This window comes from Euleptes europaea, chromosome 21, assembly GCF_029931775.1.
Source record: "Euleptes europaea isolate rEulEur1 chromosome 21, rEulEur1.hap1, whole genome shotgun sequence".
Classification (NCBI taxonomy): domain Eukaryota; kingdom Metazoa; phylum Chordata; class Lepidosauria; order Squamata; family Sphaerodactylidae; genus Euleptes; species Euleptes europaea.
This window is the reverse complement of record NC_079332.1, coordinates 17,599,498-17,622,193: the sequence shown is the minus strand read 5'-3', so window position 1 is coordinate 17,622,193 and position 22,696 is coordinate 17,599,498. Positions and strand designations below refer to the sequence as shown.

The window sequence follows — 22,696 nt, the reverse complement described above, 5'->3', positions numbered from 1 at the left end:
TAGTGGGCGGGAGGGAGAGAGGCTGGCTGAGGGTCGCCTAGGGCGAACACGTTACGTTTGCAGGAAATCAAGAGGGGACAAGTTTAAGGGATGGCTAGGGAGGAACGGTGTTACAAGGGTCGGCACACATGACAGTGTGAGAAAAGACCTTCCCCGCGGGCAGGGAGGAGAAGAGCGGAATGGCAACGTGGACGGGTCTCTCTTGCAGATTTCACGGGCTACGTGCCGTGTTGAGGTGATCTGAGCTAACATCCGCCTTGCATTTAGGTCTAGCACTTAACGACAGCAAATATTTCACATCAACAAAACCAACTTGTACACACACGCACACACACAAAAACTGCGACAATGATTGTTCAGGAGACAGTTAAAAAAATTAAACTGATTTCCAAGACACGCTGCTGCTTTTCTTTGTCTTTCTTTAAATAGACCCCACTTTATTTACATAAAGCCTGGCTTCAGAGGCAACGTGCAAGGATCCCTTTGCACCACAGTCCACTCTGCAGCAGAAGGCATGCCGGCTACCACATGTCCGGAACTTCAAAGAGCGTGGAGGAAGCACTCTGGACACCCCCTGGAGAAAGCAAAAGGACACCGACCAGGTCAAAGAGCCACCAAAGAAGAGAATCGAACCACCTTCTGGGCCACGCAAGCAGCTGACTGTGGCTTGGAAGGATCCCCGAGTGTGCCACAGGTCAGCACAGAATGGCGAAGGCAGGGGCCAACATTCCCCCCTCCTCACTGGAATGTCTATTTTCAGACTAATTTTGGGGTGGCAGGCAGATGTTCTGTCCCATGAGACCAGAGCTTTTGCAGACAAGCTGGAGGACGGGGAACTGTGCCTTTGTGCCAGATGTTTGCTGGACCCACCCTAGGAAAGGCTGAGGGAGTTGAGGATGTTCAGTCTGGAGGAGACTGAAGGGGGACATGATTGCTCTCTCTGAGTATTTGAAGGGCTGTCACTTAGAGGAGGGCAGGGAGCTGTTCCTGCTGGCAGCAGAGGAGAGGACTCACAGTAATGGGCTTAAATTGCAGGTAGAGAAGTACCAGCTGGATATTAAGAAAAATATTTTTACAGTTAAGAGTTGTTGGACAGTGGAATCAGCTACCGAGGGAGGCAGTGAGCTCCCCTTCCCTGGCAGTCTTTAAGCAGAGGCCGGACAAACACTTGTCAGGGATGCTCTAGGCCAGTGATGGCGAACCTTTTAGAGACTGAGTGCCCAAACTGCAACCAAAAACCCACTTATTTATCGCCGAGTGCCAATGCGGCAATTTAACCTGAATACCACCCCCAGAGGGGGCCCAGAGGGAGAGGCTAGGGTTGCCAAGTTCCTCTTTGCCATGAGTGGGAGGTTTTTGCGCCTGAGGAGGGCGGGGTTTGGGGAAGGACTTCAGTGCCATAGAGTCCAATTGCCAAAGTGGCAATTTTTTCCAGGGGAACTGATCTCTATTGGTTGGAGATCACTTGTAATAGGAGGAGATCTCCAGCTAGTACCTGGAGATTGGCAACTAGTTCCTTAGTGTTTTCTCTCTACATATCAAGACAAATGGAAAGGTGTTTGGAGGATGGCTTGTGGGCACTTCAAAGGTGGAATAGGACTGCACGCCCCTCCGCCCGCACAGACCCAGAGGGCGCCGGAGAAGCCGCTGGAGGGAAAGAAGGAAGGAAGGAAAGAAGGGAAGGGAGAAGGAAAGGGAAGGGAGGGAGGGAGAGAAAGAAAGAAAAAGAGAGAGAAAGGGAGAAGGAAATGGAGCAAGGGAGAGAAAGAAAAGTAGGGAAAGAAAAGGACAGAGGAGACAGAAAAAGAAAGAGGCCATTTATGCATGGGAGGTTTTGCCTTGGATTTGCCATTCGGTGGGGCGTGGCGGCGGCAGGCTAGTGAGAGGCGAGCAGGGTAGGGCAGAGGACGCCTCCTTTGCACCCACCGGCCAGCCACGCCCCTCCACCCGCACAGGCCCAGAGGGCGCCGGAGAAGCCGCCGGCCATGCCGAGTGTGGGCGCTCGGCTTCTGTTCCCCGCTCTCCCACCCACCTGGCCGGCCACGCACGCTCCAGTGGCGGCAATGGCGGCAGCTTCTGTGGGAGAGTCCGGGGGCCACCGCCAATGATGTCGGAGGTTCCCCACCCCTGGGCTACAGCCTCCCCCATCCGGGGCAGGGCAGAGCCGGAAAGGCCAGCGGCTTGGAGGAACCGCGCGTGCCGGCAGAGAGGGCTACGAGTGCCGGAAGTGGCACCCGTGCCATAGGTTCGCCAACACGGCTCTAGGCTGATCCCGCATTGAGCAGGGGGTTGGACTAGATGGCCTCTATGGACCCTTCCAACTCTATGGTTCTTTGATCACCTGCAAAGTGAAAGGCTGCCTGGTTAAACCTGACGCCTCTGCTGGCAAGGCTAAGGTCCTCTAAAGCCAGACGACGCCTACTGCAGGGCTACTCAAGTGTCAGCCACAGACAAGCTCCCAAGAGCCACCGCAGCTGTTCTCCCTCCAGTGGTTTTCTTCTCCTCTGGGCCTGTCGAACTGGCAGAGCCACCCGACGGGAGAAGAGTTCCCGGAGGCATCAGAAGAAAAGAAGAAGAGGCCAGCAGATTCCACGCTGCACCCACCTGTCGGGTCTGGCTCCCTTTTGGCTCTCTTGAACTTCTTGGCCTTCTTCTTCCTCTCATCTGTGGATTCCTCAAAGGAGTCGGAGGGGTCCAGCGCCCCTTCTTCTGCCTCGTCGCAGCCGCTCTCCTCTTGAATAGGACTCATGCTTCTCTTTCCCACAGTGCTGGTAGCTGTAAAACTGGGGGGGGGGGGGAAGAGTCAGGAATTGGACACTCGGGGGCCACACGGGGTTCGACAACTGCCCCAGCCTTGCATGGTGTCCAAGGTGCGACGACTCAGATCTTGATCTTCTACTGCAGACCTACACCTGCCAACCTGAAGCATTTATTTGGCTTGCTGTACACCACTTTGGTTGTTGGCCAAGAACTAAAGTATATAAATGTCATCAAGGAGCATCTACAAATTCATCCACCAGCAGTAGAAAAAGGGTTGGTTTTTAACAGACACCTTGTGAGGTAGGTTGGGCTGATAAGAGTTCGGAGAGAACTGACTGGCCCAAGGTCACCCAGCAGGATTCATGTGGAGGAGCGGGGAATTGAACCCGGTTCTCCAGATTAGTGTCCACTGCTCATGTGGAGGAGTGGGGAATCAATCCCGGTGCTCCAGATTAGAATCCGCCACTCTTAACCACAACACCATGCTGACTCTCAGTCAGCCAGTTGTGGCAACTGGTAGAAACCCCGCCAGACTAACGTCATGGGCGCACCGGTCCAGCGCTTTGCCCTTCTGGGCAGGAAACCGGCCCTGAGCCTTGTAGGGGTTGAAACGGAAACTTCTAGAAGGCCCCTGAAACAAGGCTTAAGGAAGCCATTGTTTCTCCATGGCTCCGTTTCAGCAGGCAGATGTCTCACCTGGTAAAATTGCAGTACCGGCTCGGTGGCACGGGCGGCACGGCCTGCGGCTTCAACCTCTTGGCTTCCACTTCCTTCCAGCCATCTTCGGTCCATTTCCTCTTTCCTTGCCGCTTTTCCCCATGCTTTTTCTCGATGTATTCTGCATAGGTTTGGATCCTGTAGCTTTCCGCATACTTGCTGGTGTTCACAGCTGAAGGAAGCACAAGAGCTCTGGATGACACGCCAGCCGGCCCCCTAGCTGAAAGGGGGCGGGTTTTGCAAACCTGCCCCCAAGCCCCCCTGCCCGAGGTTAGGTGAGGAGAGCAGGAGGGGCTTTTGCAGCCGGGGGGGGGGGGGGCTCCCTGACTGTGGGACAACCTCCCCAGACAGACAAAACGCCTAGGTCAAGTGCCCTTTTTATTTCCCAGGACTTTCACAGACTGGTTTAGGTATCTACTGTTTTAATGGAGTTTTTCATTTTATTTTACTGGGCTTTATCAGTTCTTCCAATTGCTCTCTACTCTTGGCTGCTTGGGTTTTCCCATTTCTATTGTTTTATCAGTATTTAAACTCTTGGCTTCATTGTATGCTGCTTTGGGGCCTTTGAAGAGTGAAAAACAGCTTCCTGACCCAGTGTTCACTGCTAACCCACTCCACACCCCCACAGAAAACAAAAGCAAAGTCTAGACAATGACTAGAAAGACTGGGTGAGAGACTTTAGCAGTGGGAAAACTTGTGCCATTTCAACAGAGTGGAAGATTCTTCATGGGAAAGACAAGGCAATGTGGAGGGAACAACAGATTGTGCCAGAACACACTCCCCTCCCCCATCGGCACATCCTTATTAAGGAAGACCGCCTGATCTCAGACACCAGCTTCTGGCACTGCTTATGAAGGGCGCGCCCTGGCACGTGTGGCTGTTTCTCCCTTTAAAAGACACGTCAGGAGAAGCCCACCTCTCCCCCAACCTCCACCATGCAGGCGTTTAGAAGGAAAAGCCTCCTGGTGTCCCCCCTCGCCACCCTTTCCTCATGAGGCAATGCACGTGTATGCTGAAGTCTAGCATGGACACAGCGGCACAAAACACACCGCATGAGGCATCCCGGAAAGCCAGATATTGCCTTCCATATTTTTAACTGAGAGGCAGTGGCGTTTATGGATTATTATTTTAAGCAAATAAAATCAGCAAGGAGAACAGCTTCTTCGACACCGACTGGAAGAGAACATTAGTAACCGAGCACGGTTCTACCAGCTGATCTCCCTTGAGGCCTTCAGAAATGATGTGTATACTAAAAACAAGGCCTTCTCCTGAGGGACATTTTCCTCGCTCCATCTTTGTCCCTTCATGTGCCAGACAAAGCCTATCCCGATTAATCAACTATCTGGTGGTGAAGTCTTGTGTTTGTTGGTTTTCTATTGTTGCTTTGTGTTCCCACCATTTCTGTTTTCATGAGGTGGAGTGTTAGGTCAGAACAAAACTACCAAGAGAGCAACTGAAAATTATAATATATTAAGAACTTCAACCCTATTTTCCTTCTGTGATTATCTTCTTTGACAATCTATTCTAAGATCTGAGTGAGGCTTTTAAATGACCTTCCATCCTGTCACACTTTTTTGAGCCTCTTGTATCACAATGATGAAAACAAGAAGGAATGAAAAACTAAAGTGATAATATGTAGAGTGCATGAGCTAAATCTAAAGAATCACATTAGAATTTTTAGAAATTAGCTGCTGTCTTCTATTTTTTATTTTTCCTTTGCTCGGTAAGAAACTGCTACCACAAGCCCTGACTCCAGCAGCCAGGAAGGAAACCAACCGGTCAGCCAACTGCTAAGGAAAACTCACAGACGGAATAGCCCGCCCCCGCCCCTCCACAGCTCCTGTGGAACTGCTTATGAAGGGCATGCCCTGCTGGGCCCACAGGCGCTAAAGGGAGCGGCATTCCCCCCTTGCCTACCACAGAGGGCTTCTGCAAGACTTACCGATTTGCACCTGCTCAGGTTGACTAAGCGACACAAATGCCGATGTGTCATCAATCCAGGACACCTGAATGTTACCTGGGGAGGTGGAGGAAGAAAAGGGACAGGCTAAGCATGGCCAGCATCAGATTCGGTAGGGAACAGCCAAGAACAGGCGAGAACAGGACAGACTGGGAAGACAGCCGAACTTTCTAGACATTTTGAAGCCACGGTGGGTGGTGGCGGGGAACCAGGGGAATGGCACATGGAATGCTTTCTTATCAATCCAAAATTTATTTCATTGCTTTATGTGTGTGTAAAGTGCCATCAAGTTGCAGCCGACTTATGGCGACCCCTTTTTTTGGGTTTTCATGGCAAGAGACTAACAGAGGTGGTTTGCCAGTGCCTTCCTCTGCACAGCAACCCTGGTATTCCTTTGTGGTCTCCCATCCAAATACTAACTAGGGCTGACCCTGTTTAGCTTCTGAGGTCTGATGAGATCAGGCTAGCCTGGGCCATCCAGGTCAGGGCACATTGCTTTAGCTACATAAAATGCATAATTTATAGATTAGTTAACTTTGGGTCTCCACTGGGGAGAAAGCCATGATATAAATAAAGGACAGGTAAGAGTATCCCTTATCTGGACATCCCATATGTGGATTGATTCGAAAACTGGACCCGTCAAGGTGGCACGCAGCAGATCCATGCTGCCTGCTTTCAATGTTTCTTTTCACCTAAAAAAATAATATCCAGTGTACACGGGATTGTAGGTGGAGACTGAAAGCCTGCCGTTGTGAGTTTGTTTGTTGTTGCTCTTGTTTAACAGCTGATACAGGTATTCTGGTGAGTTCAATGAGCTTTCTGATGGTTCAATGTACACACAATTATTAAAAATACTCATTAAAATTACAGTCAGGCTATGCGTATGAAGTATATATAAAACATAAATGAATTTGGGTCCCATCCCCAAGATATCTCTTTATGTACATGCAAAAATTCCAAAATAATCCAATATATGGAAAGATCCGAAATACGGACTACTTCTGGTCCAAAGCAGTTCAGATAAGGGATACTCAACCTGTACATAAATAAGTATCAACACATGAAGCTGCCTCATACGGAACCAGACCCCTGGTCCATCAATATCGTGTTGTCTACTCAGACCGGCAGCGGCTCTCCAGGGTCTCAGGCAGAGGTCTTTCCCATCACCTACCTGCCTAGTCCCTTTAGTTGGAGATGCCAGGGATAGAACCTGGAGCTTTCTGCATGCCAAGCAGAGGCTCTACCACTGAGTCATGGCCCCTCCCCATAACACATGATGCTGCTTTATACAGAATCAGACCCTTGGTCCATCAAAGTCAGTATTGTCTAAGACTGGCAGCGGCTTTCCAGAATCTCAGGCAGAGATCTTTCCCATCGCCTACCTGCCTATTCCCTTTAACTGGAAATGCTGGGGATTTGGCATAGTTTCCCAGTTTTTCCACAGAACAACATTTCCCCTTCATGGCTTCAACATTTCCAGAAATTTTCCATCTCCAATCAAGGTGCCGAAGAAGAGCCAACCGTGTCCGATGCTGTACAGAAGCATCAACCAAAGCTCCTTCCCAGTCTCCAACCACCCTCCGTCACTGGCGACGGGCGACTCACCAAAAGCACTGAAGAGCTGGTACAGGTCACTCGTCTTCCACTCTTTGGGAAATGTCACGTAAAGAACATGGTCTCGTTTTGGCTCCACTGAAAGGTAAGGGGAAAGGCCTATTGTATGAGGTGCTGAGGAATACAGGCAGGATGCTGCCGCTGCAGTCGTCTTGCCTGTGGGCTTCCTAGAGGCCCCTGGTGGGCCACTGTGTGAACAGACTGCTGGGCTTGATGGGCCTGGGTCTGATCCAGCAGGGCTTTTCTTATGTTCTTATGGAGGATAGGGCTATCAACGGCTACTAGCCAAAATGGATACTAGTCATGATGCATACCTATTCCCTCCAGGATCAGAGGATCATGCGAGTTATATTAGGTGCTGTGGAACACAGGCAGGGCAATGCTGCTGCATTCGTCTTGTTTGTGGGCTTCCTAGAGAAACCTGGTTGGCCACTGTGGGAACAGACTGCTGGACTTGAGGGACCTTGGTTTGTTCTTATGTAAATGACATGGTACAGTGGTCAGAATGTCTGACTAGGACTCAGGAGGACCAGGATCGAATCTCTGCTCCGCCATGGAAGCTTACTGGGTGGCCTTGGGCCATTCACATGCTCTCAACCTAACCTATCTCACAAGGTTGTTGTTGTGAGGATAAAATGAAGAGAGGAGAACAATGAACGTTGCTTTGCCCCCCCCCCCCAGGGAGAAAAACGGGGTATAAATGAAGTAAATAAAATAAATACGGTCTCCTGCTTCCATTCTTAAAAGCCAAGCTAGAAAGGACAGAGGTTCATGCTGGATACCAGCTGGATATTAGGAAAAAATTGTTTACAGTAAGAGTACTTCAGCAGTGGAATGGGCTGCCTAGGGAGGTGGTGAGCTCTCCCTCACTGGCAGTTTTCAAGCAGAGGCTGGACAAACTCTTGTCAGGGATGCTCTAAGCTGATCCGGCATTGAGCAGAGGGTTTGGCTAGATGCCTTCTATGACCCCTTCCAACTCTATGATTCTATGACAGGTGCCCAAACAGAAGCTGTGTGAAGATGTGGCCAGTGCTGTACTCGGCAGACAAGCCAGACTTTCCAGACCGTGGGTTACCCAGTTGGCCAAAGCCGCCCCAGCCCAATGGGAGATTGAAAGCCAAAGGGGTCACTTACAGTCTGGCCCTTCCAAGTTGAGGTACGGGATGTCCATCACCCTCATGAGAAATAACCTGAAATGAAAGGGAAAGAATCACTTATCTGGGCCAACCGGCTCTCCTTTAATACTAAAAAAAAAAAAGGTACCAAGTCCAATGATCCTTCCAGCTCTCTTCCACAACACTCTGACCCTGGCAAAGAACTGGCAGAGCTTCATTCTCCTTGGGCAAAGCCTGCCAAGACCCTCGGGAAAAGAGCCCCGAGCAAACAGCAAGACCAGCTCAGGGTTTGCTTTAGGGTTTGCTCCTTGCAATTTCTGATTGAGCACCGGATGGCAAATTTTGCCCCTTGCGATAACCCTAACAGTGGCTGGAGAGGGGGGCTAAGCAGGTATTTATTTATTTAATTCATTCATCCCCCGCCTTTCTCCCCAATGGGAGGAGGAGGAGAATGGGGTCCCAATGGGGACCCAAAGCAGCTGACATCATTCTCCTCCCCCTCCATTTTATCCTCACAACAACCCTGTGAGGTAGGTTAGGCTGAGTGTGTGACTGGCCCAAGGTCACCCAGCAAGCTTCTGAGGAGCAGTGAGGATTCGAACCTGGGTCTCCCAGATACTAGCTTGACACTCTAACCACTACAACCATGCTAGCTACACCTAGATAGTGGACTAGGTTTTATCCCCCCAAAAAAGTCCTAAACACCAACAGAAACATACAAATACTGCGCAAGCTAAGAACTGTACATGAAAACCTGAATTTTTCCAAGGTACCTCTTACACAAGCAGTTCGCAACATCTCCTTCTGGGAAAAACAATATCACTAACCTGTTCTGATAATATATTGTGATGTTTTGCAGTTTTGAATGATGGGGGCACTAAGGAACGGCACCCACGATTACTTACTTGTTGAAAAACGGTTCAATGAGCTTTGACCTGGCAGAGACGGGATTCTTGGGAGGGCTGAGGAAGGAACCTGCGGAACGAAAAACATTTCACAACTCAGAAGCTACTGGAAATTGATATGGGGCAGTGCACGAGGCGGGGAACTGGAGGCTATGGCTCGGTGGTAGAGCATTTGCTCTGCACATGGAGGGCGTCCCAGGTTCAATCCCAGTTAAAAAGACCAGGCAGGAGGTGATGTGAAGGACCTCCGCCTGAGACCCTGGAGAGCGGCTGCCATTCTGAATACACGATACCGACTGTGATGGACCGAGGATCTGATTCAGCATCGGGCAGCTTCCTGCGTGCTCCAGTACCTAGGAAGTTGGCCATGGAGATGAAGCACAGGCCAGTGATGTAAGCATCATAACCAGCTTCGTGAAGCTGCTCCGAGTCCGTGTTGTAACTGGGGAATCCTTCTGTGCTTTCTGAGAGGGGAGAAATGATGCATACTTGGGGTTATCACGGCAAGGAGAGAAACATTTGGCCCCCACGGGGCTGCGGAAGGGGGCCTGGAGGACCAAAACATCATTACCGACTGCAGAGCCCCAGAAACCCACCAGCAGAGGCCGATCATACATTACTCCACAGGAAGCGTTCCCGTTAAGGAAGCGTCATCAGGCAGGCAGCTTTGCGGCTGATGAAAATTGTGCCTTACATATGTGGCAGGATTGTAAAAGAGCTAATGCATACTGGAAGAAAGTAACCCAAACAATATCTAATATTCTCAAAATAATAATTCCAGCAAATCCTGAAACAATTTTATTAAATTATATACCAGACATACAAAATGATCTTCGAGACAAATTCCTTCATATGATAACAGCTAGAATTAACTTTGCAAGATATTGGAAAGAGAAAAAAACAAACTCCCAGATCTAAATAATTGGACAGAGAAGGTTAAACAAATTTAAGTATTAATTAAGCTGACCCATTATAAAAATGACATGGACGATCTGGACGCTTTTTGGATCCCAATAATCTCCAGAATGGAAAAAACATTTTAAAATCTAGTACGTGGAGAAGATGAGTAATGTTTTTGCTGACTTTAACATGCATAACTGGATTGTTGTTGTTTTTCAAAAAAAAATATTACTTTAATTTGTAATGGTATGTAATCTTGATTGAGTTTTTTCCTTTTTCCCAATTTTGTGAATTTTATATTTATGTATGTAATAAAATTTTAATAATAATAATTTTAAAAAAACTGTCTCTCTGCTAGCAAGTATCAGGGCAACCTCCTCAGTTCTGCAGGACACTAAATAAATTCCCAAGTTACCCAGAAAATTCACACACACACAACCCATTAACCCAAAAACCAGATTTTTTTTTGGCCTTGTTCATTATCAGAACATGCAGCAGCTATCACAACCAGGAGAGCTCAAGATGCAAAGGAGGAATGCCAGGAAACACTCTGGAACAAAACCTTCCCCAGTCCAAAAAACTGGCCACGCAGGACTTCCCGTGTCTCCTTACCAACTTCTGGGGGGCTGAAGGGTCTCTCCTTTAGACGCTTTTCCAGCTCGGCAAGAGAGGTGTTGCTGATAATTTCCTGGAAGCACAAGACATGACAACCGTCTGCTCAGCACTGCTCCCAAGCGGCACAACAGCAAGGGCTGCTTGATGCCCTCCTGTGGCTCACATCAGGGCAGCCGCACCGGATGAAAATGGTTACTTCAGCTTAAACATACGGTATATAATCTGTCTTCAGCACTGAAATCCAAGACATTTCCCCACAAAGACCCTGCTCTGGAGAAGGCAGGCCATTTGCAGAAATCACATCCTTTAAAAAACAAACAAACCATCTGTCATTCCAGTACAGAACTGGTTTGGAAAGCTTCCCCACCCCCCATTTCAAAAGCAGGTTTGCAGCCTCACGGGGCAACTGCTGGCTGAGAACCAGATGCGAGATCCTCTCGTTCCAGCAGTTGTGGCCCTTCAGAAAGTTCCCAAAAGGAAGATGCACCTCAAAACTTTGGAAGCTGTAAAGCTAGAAGTCAAATCATAAGTTTTAAATTAAGTCACATGATTTTTACACATGGTTCTCAAATTTGGAGCGAGATTCCCAGTGGACAAGTTCCATGTTAGGGGCAGGATCACACAGATCCGTTCCTCCAGCGATGGATAATCTGATGTCTACTCTGCACTGGGGGAAAGCGGTGCTTTTAATAGATCAGATTCACGGGACCCAGCTTGGGAATTCTTGCCAGTTCTCACAGATACTTGGGAGCAACACAGTGCACAATTTGTGCTACCAAAAATGTAGGTGGAAATCAACATGCTGTTTGCTAGAACGCTTGTTCCAGTCACCGTCAGAGGAACACAAGGAAGGCCCATCACAGAGAGAAGTACTTCTCTGTCAGCTGCTGATGCCAACTTCCCAAGATCAGCGCTAGTCTAGTGATGCGGAAAGTTCCTGGCATTTGTGCCACAGCAATATCAATGCAGCCACTTTGGAATTCTAGTGTAGTAACCGCCCCCCCAAATTCCCCCCCCCCAAATTTGCCAAGAGGAACAGCAGAGTCTGGTTACCTTGAATGGCGGGGTACTTGCCATCAGCTTCGTATCCAGTAGCCTACAAATGAGAGTTGTAAAAATAAGGGCCTCATACCTGCCACCCGGTTAACAGGAAATAAGGCTGCGTCTTTATGCAGGGGTGAGATTATCACAGCCCGGAACATGGTTTTGGGAGCAGAGGTCAGCACTCTGTCATGTTTCTAGTCCTTAAGCTGCAGTGACGGGCTGGAAAGTGGTGACAGATACGCAACGGCACCTGTGACATGCTCAGCTGGTCCAATCAGGATATTCCGTGGCTGGGGTGTGGTGCTTCAGTGCCTCTCCCCATGGCTGGCCGAAGCCGAGCGAGGATCCTTTGTGGCAGGAACCACAAAGAGGGTCTGCGGTGCAGTGGGAGGCAAAGGGAATTCACTCTCTCTCCCCCTGCCCCACCCTGGAGGACTGAGCCCTGTCCCGTGGGGGTCCAAGGACGTGCCTGGAGAACACATGAAGTTCAGCAGGTCAATCATGAAGGTCAACCAAGTCAGGGATCAGGAGGCCACTCCACCCAGCCTTGCCTTGTGTTCCCCAACGGATGGAAGGCAGGGTACAAATATGGTCACATAAAGAAATATACATAGCTGCTGCCCTCTCAAAGGTCAAGGACATAATGAACCACTAAAAAAGAGCCTAGCTGGAGTAAGAATAAGGCTAGAACTAGGACAAGGCTCCATTGAAGCCAAAGCATGGCTACAAGCCTTTAAACATCGTCTTAAGATTGTATTTTCAACCGAGAAGGATGGCCTTACTTATGAGCTAAATCAAGATCAGTTCAGCTCCCGTTGTCAGGGTCCTGACTGTCTCATACTGGTCCTGACTGTCTCATACTGGTTTTGTCGTGTATCTGATTATGTGGGTTCGATTCTCTGTGCGGTGTCAAGCAGTCAGGCTGGCTCTTGACATGAGTTGGGCCCATTGCTCACGTCTCCTTTGGGTTTCGTTTCCTTGAACTGTTCCTGCAGCCCCCCTCTCCCATCCTCCCTCCCTGCTCCGACCTTGAGCCCCTAGCAGGCCTCTCAGTATTGTGGCTGGCTCACTTCCCTGCTTCCTACCAGGCGCTGTTATCTTTTAGTTCCCAAGCCATTTTGCTGTGCACCTGGGATGGTGTCATGCTTAAAGTTATGCTTTGTAGTGTTGGCCGCCATTAGCAGCTTTGACTCCGTGGACTGCTTATGCTGTATACCTTCATGCTCCTTAATAAAGAATTACCTGCTTCGATTCTACCTGTCTGAGCAAGTGACTTTTTGGGATTGCTGAGGGCAGCTCAAGAACTTCAAGAAATCGATAACAATGCAAGAAATTAATAACAAATTATCACTTTTAGACCTATCTAAGGATACCTTAGATAGGCTTTGATAAAGTCCCCCATGATCTTCTTGAAACAAAGCTAGTAAAATGTGGGCTGGACACTGCTACTGTTAGGTGGATTGGTAATTGGTTGACCAACCGAACCCAAAGGATGCTCATTAATGGCACAACTTCATCCTGGAGAGGAGTGACCAGTGGGGTGCCACAGGGGTCTGTCCTGGGACCGGTACTATTTAATATTTTTATAAATGACTTGGATTATGGGATAGAGAGCATGCTAATCAAATTTGCAGATGACACCAAGTTAGGAGGGGTAGTTAATACTCCAGAGAGTAGGGTCAGAGTTCAGAATGACCTTGATAGACTGGAGAGCTGGGCCATAAGCAATAAAATGGATTTCAATAGGGAGAACTGTAAAGTACTTCACCTAGGCAGAAACAACATAAGGCACAGGTACAGGATGGGAGAGAGTTGGCTTAACAACAGTACATGTGAAAGAGATTTGGGAGTCTTAGTGGACCACAAACTGAACATGAGTCAACAGTGTGATATGGCGGCTAAGAAGGCCAATGCAATTCTGGGCTGTATCAATAGGAGTATTGTGTCTCGATCAAGGGAAGTAATACTACCACTGTATTCTGCATTGGTCAGACCTCACTTGGAATACTGTGTCCAGTTTTGAGCTCCACAATTTAAGAAGGATGTTGACAAGTTGGAGCGTGTCTAGAAGAGGGCGACCAGAATGGTCAAAGGTCTGGAATCTATGCCTTATGAGGAGAGACTTAAGGAATTGGGTTGGTTTAGTTTGGAGAAGAGAAGGTTGAGGGGAGACATGATAGCCATGTTTAAATATTTGAAGGGATGTCATGTTGATGAGGGAACTAGCTTGTTCTCTGTTGCTCCAGAGACTAGGGCACGGAGTAATGGATTTAAACTAAGAGAAAAGCGATTCCACCTAAACATTAGGAAGAACTTTCTGACGGTGAGGGCTGTTCGACAGTGGAATGTGCTGCCTCGGGTGGTGGAGTCCCCGTCTTTGGAGGTCTTTAAGCAGAGGCTAGATGACCATCTGTTGGGAGTGCTTTGATTGTGGGATCCTGCATGGCGGGGGGAGGTTGGGGTCACTGGGGTGTGGGGGGAGGTAGTTGTGAATTTCCTGCATTGTGCAGGGGATTGGACTAGATGACCCTGGTGGTCCCTTCTAACTCTATGATTCTATACTTTATTAAGCATGGGGAAAAGGAAATCTATTTTAACTATTAAGAGCTACACACAAAAACTGGATTACTCCAGCTCTACAATGTGTGCTCAAAGAGTATGCTGTACTCAATCCTTAGGTATCCTTCCTCCTCTGCGAACTCCACTGTATTTCAGTAATTTGGCAGTCCCGGGGTTCCAAAGAGCCTTCATGCTTGGGCTCATCTGAACGCTAAATGAAGGTATGGCAGTTTACCCAACTGAGAAAGACTTTGCTCATGTAAGATGAAGAAAATTGATACGCTTTCTCACATGATGCTGGAGTGTCCCCGTTTCAAATTCCAATGTGACCAATGGATTACTCCTGTTTTAACAAAACTACCTGCCACCCTAATAGGCGATAAAATAGTCTCTTTTTTGCTGGTGGATAGAGATCCTAGCATAACACCGGCAGTGGCCAAGTATCTCTCCACCATGTTTTCCTTAAAGAAACAGAAATAAAACTCCCCATTAACTGCTCAAGACCAGTCGGTCAAGGGAGCTAGGAAGGAAAGGAAGGATAAAAAAGAGCCAATCAAATACAGCACCACATCAGCAAGAGCAAGGAGAGGAACGAAAAACCAGCAGCAAAAAAGATATATTAAGTCTGTGCAGCAAGCACATCTGCACAAATCAGGGGCACAAAAAAGAACAGAAAATAGTAGAGGCACAAAAACAAAGGTGTGTGTGTGTGGAGGTGCATCCAGCATCTTCACTCCAAACGCAAAGCAGCTCACAGCACATCCATTAACACATAACATCTTTCAAACTCTTCTAAAATAGTAACGTGTTGTGGAACCTGCAGATCTGGACTTAGGCAGAATGCTCCGAGGCACTGAAGCGCCCCTGCTCCTGTCCCTCAACATCCGGCAGGCCCAACATGTTAGCAGAGCCTCTGCGGCAGACCCCAGTGGGCCGGAGGATGCCACATGCTGATCCTCAGGCTCAGAGATGCCCTACCGAGCTGCAAACGATCCTACCTTGGAAAGACGCACGTCGTTACTTCTTTAAATTCGCTGAGTTCCTAAAAAAAATGAGAGCGACTGGATCACTGCCTTGCAAAGCTGAACTCAAGCATGTCGACTAAGTGCAGCCAGAAACGGACCCAGGAAGGTGTCTCCCACCACACCCCCAGCTCCCTTAACCAGGAACCTTCCACATGCATCCGGAAACAGAGAACCTGCCCAACAGTACAGGAAGGAAGGCAGCGTTTGGGGAGACCCTGCCTCACCACGAGGATGCCGGCCCAGGTCCACAAGGAGGGTGGCCATCCACAGTTTGCCGAGAACCGAAGAGCCGCTCACCTCTGGGAGGGGGCAGTAGAACTGGTGGATGGTGTGCATGACGTCGAGCAGCATGTTATGGCCAACCACGAGCTTGCTCTGCAGAGAAGTGTTTGGAAACACCAAGGGGAGATCATCAGCCACAGCAAGGGCCACGCTCAGACCCGTGAGAAAAGTAACGTGGTTCTAGGAACTGAGGTGTCATTTACTGATACAGCACATAGCCAGATATATACCAAAAAATGTTAAAACATTAAAACCAGGAATTTCAAGTATAAAATATACTGGAGACTACATAAAATCCTAAGAGGACACTACCATGTATATGGATAATAAGGCAGGTCATCCCAACAATTTGCGCCTAATTTTGGATGCGGCGGCACAGCACTGTCAACAGAAACCCTTGGATTTTCAACTGAGAGCAGCTCCCTTGCCCTCTCCAACTCTGAGTTATCTGAGAGCCTGTTAGTCCAAGGTCGAATAAATTTGCCACAAATCTCTTCATAGTAAGGGCAGCAGGTGAGAATATGCGCCACAGTTTCTACGTCTCCTATACCATACTGGCATAATCTTTCGAAGATGGGGATTTTTAAAATATCTTCCTTCTAGGAGTGCTGAGGGGAAGGCAGAGCATCTGGCTTGCAAGAAGGCCCTTCTATGACTTTTTATTTCCAGAGCAAAAAGATATGCAGCAGGGGCAACAATTAATCTGGATTTTTCCGAGGCCAAGGAGGTGGGCGTTCTTGCTATTTTGATCCCCCCCCCAGTGCGGGACTCGGACCGCAAAGCCTTGGGCCCGAACCCCACTCTGCTGCAAAGCTCCAGGGGTCAGCCTAACCTACCTCACAGGATTGTCGTGAGGCTGAAACAGGCTGCCCATTCTGAGCTTCAGGGGAAGAGGGTGGGGAGAAAAATCTAACCAAGGTTCTGCTTATTTATTGACTTCATTTACACCCTGCTTTTCTTCCCAGTGGGTTTCCATCATCCTTCCTGCCTCCATTTTATCCTCCCAACAACCACCCTGTGAGGTTGGGGAGGCTGAGTGTGTGTGACTGGCCCAAGGCCACCCAGCGAGCTTCCGTGGCCAGAACAGCCATTCCTAGATCCCAGTATGACACACTAACCACTATACCACTCTGGGCCTGGGAGTGCCAGCAAGAGACAGCAGCAGGCTTCCAACACTCGGTAGCCCCACGCTCCCAGACAACAGCCCCCTAGAAATGACGTTTTCCTCTGCCCACGAACGATTTCACACAAGAGAGATCAGAACATGGCGAACTTACGGAATTTGCAATCGCATGAATGACTCGGGAAAATCCCACGGCATCGTTAAGCTCCTCCTGTGGAACAGCAAGACCAAAGGCTCACACACCAACCAAACACAACACTGGGCACGAACCAGAACGCCATGGCACTGGCTCTGTGCCCCCAAGGCACGTCTGTGCCCCGCCAGGCAGCAAGCCGAACCACATTTGAAACCAGGGTAGCCTCCCCCCGCCCCCCCCCGTACCTGCTCTTTTGCTTGCTTGACCTGCTCTCTCCTTTTGCGCTCCTCTTCATCCACTTTGCTGACAATAATGTATCTTTCTTTCTGAGGAGGAGGAGGAAGGCGTGTGACCGGAGGCCTAATGCAGCAGACCCCAGCCATAGCTGAAGCTTATGAAAAGCTGACACACACTCACCCCCGCATGCATGTTAGAGGGTTACTATTCTCCCATACAACCAGACCCTTCCCGGTGTGCCTGGGCTCTCTCACAGCACTGGCACAACCCCATCACATGGACACCACAGCAATGCAGCAAATGTGTCCAGGACCGGCCTGGGCAACACAGCACACAGCCCTCACGGTACAAACCGTCTCTCTCTCACCCCCTTCTGGAGAACCATTTTCCCTAAGAGTGGGTCTGTGGGGAGCTGGTCACTGAGCAACGGATGGTGAGGCCAAATAACATTCCCGCGAAGGCTGGGTCCCGCCTGCAGGCCGCAGGTGCAAGATCGTCACACGACTGCTGCCCCCCACGCATAGGCCACAGTCTGGCTGGCCTCATGTCCCTCCAAGGGCACAATATCCCAGAGTCAGACAGAAAGCTTTTAAGCTGTACCTTCTCCGTTTCCAGAGTTTCAACATGGATGCCTTTTGGATACCTGTAATGAAGTAAGAAAGGAAAGACACCGGCTGGTTACTATTTGTTTGAGAAACTCCACACCAACCGCTGGTTTGCTAACAAGACCGTCTCTGGCCTGGCAGACTGGGGGAGGGGGCTGAGACCCACAGAAGACCCCCTCAACGCAGCCCGTACACACGTGGGAGAAACTGCTGCCTGCACAACAAACCACTTCCACCCCCACCTGTCAGAAGGGGCAGCCATGAACCCTCTCTCCCCCTTTTATTGGCAGGGAAAAGATCAGATGAGAGCACCAGAAATCCAGGCAGGGGGGCAAGCAGGGGGTGCCTCAGACAGCAGCTCTTCTAGAGGAAGAGGGTGAAAACAGACTATTTCTGGAAGACCCCCAACATTTGCGCACAGCCCTGACTGTTTGGCATATTGCGATCTGGCTCCCCTTCATTTATACACAGGAAGGTTCCCAAGAGGTCTCCCAACCAAGGGTTGAGCACACCCAACCTTGTTTAATTTTCAGCGCCTGCATCATGCCCCCTCCCAATGCTCCAGAACAAGCCCCTGCTCTCTCCCCACTTGGTGCCTGGCTGCAAAACGTGCCAACACACTCTGTGGAAAAGCTCCACAAGAGAGGCTTCCCGGGGGGTGGCCCCACATGCAAATCACTCGAATGGCACAGTCAACCAGGAAGTACTGAGGACGCAGCAGCCCGCTTGCTCCTCCGAACAGACCAGCAGGGCTCTGTGCTCATCACTCCCTTCGCCGTTCCCACACTGCTATGCTGGAGCCCCCACAACTGCACTGCCAGTCAGCCTCCCAGAGGCCCCCCCTCGCCTGAGGGGCCACTGAACCCTTCTAACCAGTTGCCTTTGCAGCAGACCACAGCAGTGATACCTACTTCCAGCTCAACATCTGATAGATCAGCTTTCTCTGGAATCTACAGAGAGACAGAAACCAGTCAACAAAACAGTGCAGATCCATCTCAGTATCACACCCTTACTATTCCATCTTATTTTCATCAACCCACTGTCATCAAATATCAGAGAATTTCTCTTTTGGCCAGGCTAAACACCTTTCCCTCTGCTGTTTTGGCGGGTAAATTCCAAGGAGTACCCTACTGAGGTAAATTATGTGCTTTTGGATATGGGGCAATTGAAATGTTATCCCATATCCACTCTGAACTAACTGTCTCTTTGAGACATCTGTGGATACAGCCGGTGATAGTTTCCAAGGTTTCCCTGGTTTCCATGTCTTGCCTGCTAGCTGATACTGGTATTACTTTGTAAATTTCTGGCAGCCATAGCTTCTATGCGAGGATGGAAAAGATAAGATTTGTAAGATTGGCTCTATCCAAGACTGGTAGGTCACTGGGTTGTTAAATAAAGAAAAGGAAGCAGATACGGCTCACGTCCTCTTCTCTCCATCCACCCTCTCATACCTAAACGAAACACAAACGCATTTTCAGGGGAAACTCACCCTGTGCACGGTTCCAGCTCTAAGCTGGTACTCTCTTCCTTCTGTAAGAGATTTTCTATCCGTTCTCTGAAAGAGAGAGAAATTGAGGTGTGGGCAGATAGATTTCCACACGGGATTTTAGCTATCAAATAAAGTGGGTCAATAAGTATGTTTTTTTTTTAAGGTAATGTTTTCATTGAGTCTTTCTGGGTATTTATATGAGACAGGAGGACTTAAATTGAGTCACTTCTCAATGGTCATGTTTGGGGTCAGGGGAGGAAGAGGTGGAGCCTTCCAAAGGCAGCCACGGCCTCCAAATCCTTCTTCCAGTGAGCAATTCTGAGTCTGACCAGGGGGAATCGCGGGTTTTGTGTGTGTGCCAGTCTCTTTGTGGCACAGAATAAGCCAAAGACATCATCGATCAGCGAGAGAGGCTCTGCCAGTGCTAGCTTGGGGTGAAGGCTGCAGAAAGGGGAAGTGGCTACTAGAATTCTTAGGGACCGCCATCTCTTTTCGCTCCAGTGACCTTAAAGAGAACAGTCAACAGGAGCACCCGCATAACAAATGTTCGGTTAACTATTCATAACAGCCTTTCAAATATTCAGTGCTTTAACAAGCCTTTTAATAGAAAAGGGAAAGAGTCCAGAAGCACCTTAAAGACTAACAAAAATATTTTCTGGTAGGGTATGAGCTTTCGTGAGCCACAGCTCACTTCTTCAGATACAGCTTAGAATGTGAATCCATCTGTCTTTAAGTAGAGGAAAGTGAATTCAGACAAGCATTAGTATGTAAATGTTAACAGTATGTAAATGTGAATAGCAGGCGTGATGGGATTAGGTGTGGTATGCAGAAGAGTCTGTGATGTCCAGGGGAGAGATGGGTGTGGAGAAATTAGCATTGGTAATAAGCCATTCATGCATTCATGGCTCATTACCAATGCTGATTTCTCTCATTACCAATGCTTATTTCTCCACAGACTAACAAGGCTACCCACTGTGAAGCATTTTAATGTTTTCTTTCCGCTCTGACGGACTGGAAGCAGAAGTCCTTTCCAGTACTGTTCCCCAAGAGGCTTTCAATTGGGGAGATTAGAGGCGGTATTAGAGGCTTTGTTTCTTTCGTGCTCAGCCGATGAGACACACAGTCTCTTTCCCTATAATGATTCAGACCACTAGACAAGCAATCAGTAAAACAGCTTAAAAATAGGCTGACGTTTCTTCAGCCAATAAAAAAACAATTTGATTTAGAAAGGTTAAAAATACAATGGGCTGCTCTGCATTCATTTGAAAAAGGTAGAGCTACACCAAGACCCCAACCATATTAGAGGTTTTGAGTTGTAGGTTTCCACTTACACCACATTCTCAATGAACTTCTTCTGGTCCTCCGGAATAGTCACAAGACACTTGGTAGCATTCGGGGACACATAAGACAAAGTCCCTGCGCCATTGGCTTGAGAACGCTTCTCGTCATACCGCTCCCGTAGCTGCCTTTCCTCTTCTTGATTTAAATAAGGGATTCCTTCAGAAGAGAAAAAGCATTTTGTGGCCAAGTGGATTCGAACCAGGGTTTCCCAGATTCAATATTCTAATCACTATGACACTGGCTCTTGGGCTACTTTTATGGCTCTCTCTCTCTCTCAGGCCAGGGAACCTGGTTAACATATAAAGGAAGCTGTCACACATCCCAGGGGCAAAGAATGTGCAGTATATAAAACAGCAGAAAAAGAGAGGTCAAGCGTGCACGTGTAAGAGAGATCTACACAAAGGTAGCTGTTCTAAACAATTAAAAAGGTTAATTTACTTGCTTTATGTGTGTATACTTGACAGAGGGGTTCCTCAGTGGAACAGGCTTCCTCAGGAGGTGGTGGGCTCTCCTTCTTTGGAGGTTTCTAAGCAGAGACTAGATGGCCATCTGACAGCAAGGCTTATTTTGTGAACTTAAGCAGACTGGGAGAGGTGGGCAGTAAGGGACGAGTCAGTGCTTGGCTCTTGTGGCCCTTTCAAACATGCCCAGAGAAATGCCGATCGCTGCTTTGGTGTCAGGAATTTTCCTCCAGGCCAGATTGGCCAGGGATCCTGGAGGTTTTTTGTCATCCTCTGGGCATAGAGCAAGGGTCACTGGGGCCATGGAGAAGGGAAGATAGTGTGACTTTCCTACATTGTGCAGGGGGTTGGACTAGATGACCCTTGAGGACCCTTCCAGCTTTGTGTTTCTATCTTTCTACGTTTCTTCATGAGCCAAACCTTTTGCAGACCCAGATTTTGTAATGCTTTTCTACCTCCCTCTCCCCCGCCCCCACCGGTGTGGTCCTCTTTTGCAAAAGAAAACTGGGCAGGTGTCTAGCAAAATCAGCAAAGTTCACTAAACCCAGAAAGGAACTGACATGTATTATTTGGGGCCACGAGAATTCAGGAACCGTGAGCCACGTGGACCAAATTCAACAGGCTTCCTTTGTTTAATTCCCCTTTCTCAGCAGTTGCTCCAAAAGCCCTTTTTTTTTTCAGAAGAGATGTGCCACACCTGAGATTCTGCATGCCTGGAGAGGCAGAAGCTGATCTACTACTACAGGCAGCAGAAATTACAATAATGACTTTCAAAGGACTGGGAAGAAAGCTTACCATTGCGAAAAACTTTATTAAAATCAAATCCCTGGTTTGCTAAAAAGTCTATACTTGAACTCTGAAAGGATAGAGAAAGAAAAAGCTTTAGAACGGATGGCACGTGTTACTGGAGCCTGTTAATGCTCCGGTCAAAATTTACAAAGCTGCTATGAAGCAAAAACACATAAGAACATAAGACCATAAAAAAAGCCAGGCTAGTTCAGACCCAGGCTCATCAAGTCCAGCAGTCTGTTCACACAGTGGCCAACCGGGTGCCTCTAAGAAGCCCACAAACAAGATTAGTGCAGCAGCATTGTCCTGCCTGGGTTCCACAGCACCTAACATATTAGGCTTGCTCCTCTGATCCTGGAGAGAATACGTATGCATCATGTCTAGTATCCATTTTCACTAGTAGCCATGAATTCCCCATTTCTCCATAACAACATAAGCCCTGCTGGATCAGACCAAGGCCCATCAAGTCCAGCAGTCTGTTCACACAGTGGCCAACCAGGTGCCTCTAGGAAGCTCACAAACAAGACAACTGCAGCAGCAAAATCCCGCCTGTGTTCCACAGCACCGAATATAATAGGCATGCTCCTCTGATCCTGGAGATAATAGGTATGCGCCATGACTAGCATCCATTTTTACTAGTAGCCATGAATACTCCTCTCCTCCATGAACATGTCCACTCCCTTCTTAAAGCCTTCCAAGTTGGCAGCCATCACCACATCCTGGGGCAGGGAGTTCCACAACTTAACTATGTGAAGAGAACTGCTTAATGCCCCCTTGCATAGAATGAAAATCCCAGGCAGGAAAGTTACCACGTTTACGGCTTTCAGGCACAATTCAAGGTATGACATCTTTGCGACCAGCGACCTACAGAATTTGGGCACTGTACTTTACAGGGATCCTTCTTCTCTAGCATCCAGGAGGCCCCAGGATGTCCAGACCTCACCTGCTGCTTGACATTTACTGAGCCTTCTTCTTTCCCTTGAAGCTCCATCAGCCTAAGCCAACTTCTAACAGGATTG

At 48.6% G+C, this 22,696-nt stretch overlaps 1 protein-coding gene across 1 annotated transcript in view; it reads right to left on the bottom strand.

Moving 5' to 3' along the window:
• Window positions 1-521: 521 nt before the first annotated feature.
• PARN (poly(A)-specific ribonuclease) overlaps window positions 522-22,696 on the bottom strand; it is a 28,332-nt gene continuing 6,157 nt past the window's right edge. Inside the window, exons 6-24 of the mRNA XM_056866223.1 lie at window positions 21,684-21,744; window positions 20,418-20,583; window positions 19,087-19,152; window positions 18,509-18,547; window positions 17,593-17,635; window positions 17,001-17,081; window positions 16,774-16,830; window positions 15,512-15,589; window positions 15,188-15,231; window positions 11,640-11,682; window positions 10,584-10,659; window positions 9,425-9,535; window positions 9,072-9,141; window positions 8,186-8,241; window positions 7,043-7,129; window positions 5,420-5,494; window positions 3,457-3,649; window positions 2,605-2,783; window positions 522-574 (exon numbers count right to left, since the gene is read on the bottom strand). Of these exons, the coding sequence (XP_056722201.1) occupies window positions 522-574; window positions 2,605-2,783; window positions 3,457-3,649; window positions 5,420-5,494; window positions 7,043-7,129; window positions 8,186-8,241; window positions 9,072-9,141; window positions 9,425-9,535; window positions 10,584-10,659; window positions 11,640-11,682; window positions 15,188-15,231; window positions 15,512-15,589; window positions 16,774-16,830; window positions 17,001-17,081; window positions 17,593-17,635; window positions 18,509-18,547; window positions 19,087-19,152; window positions 20,418-20,583; window positions 21,684-21,744 (1,578 nt within the window). The remainder of the gene's footprint in view (window positions 575-2,604; window positions 2,784-3,456; window positions 3,650-5,419; window positions 5,495-7,042; window positions 7,130-8,185; window positions 8,242-9,071; window positions 9,142-9,424; window positions 9,536-10,583; window positions 10,660-11,639; window positions 11,683-15,187; window positions 15,232-15,511; window positions 15,590-16,773; window positions 16,831-17,000; window positions 17,082-17,592; window positions 17,636-18,508; window positions 18,548-19,086; window positions 19,153-20,417; window positions 20,584-21,683; window positions 21,745-22,696) is intronic.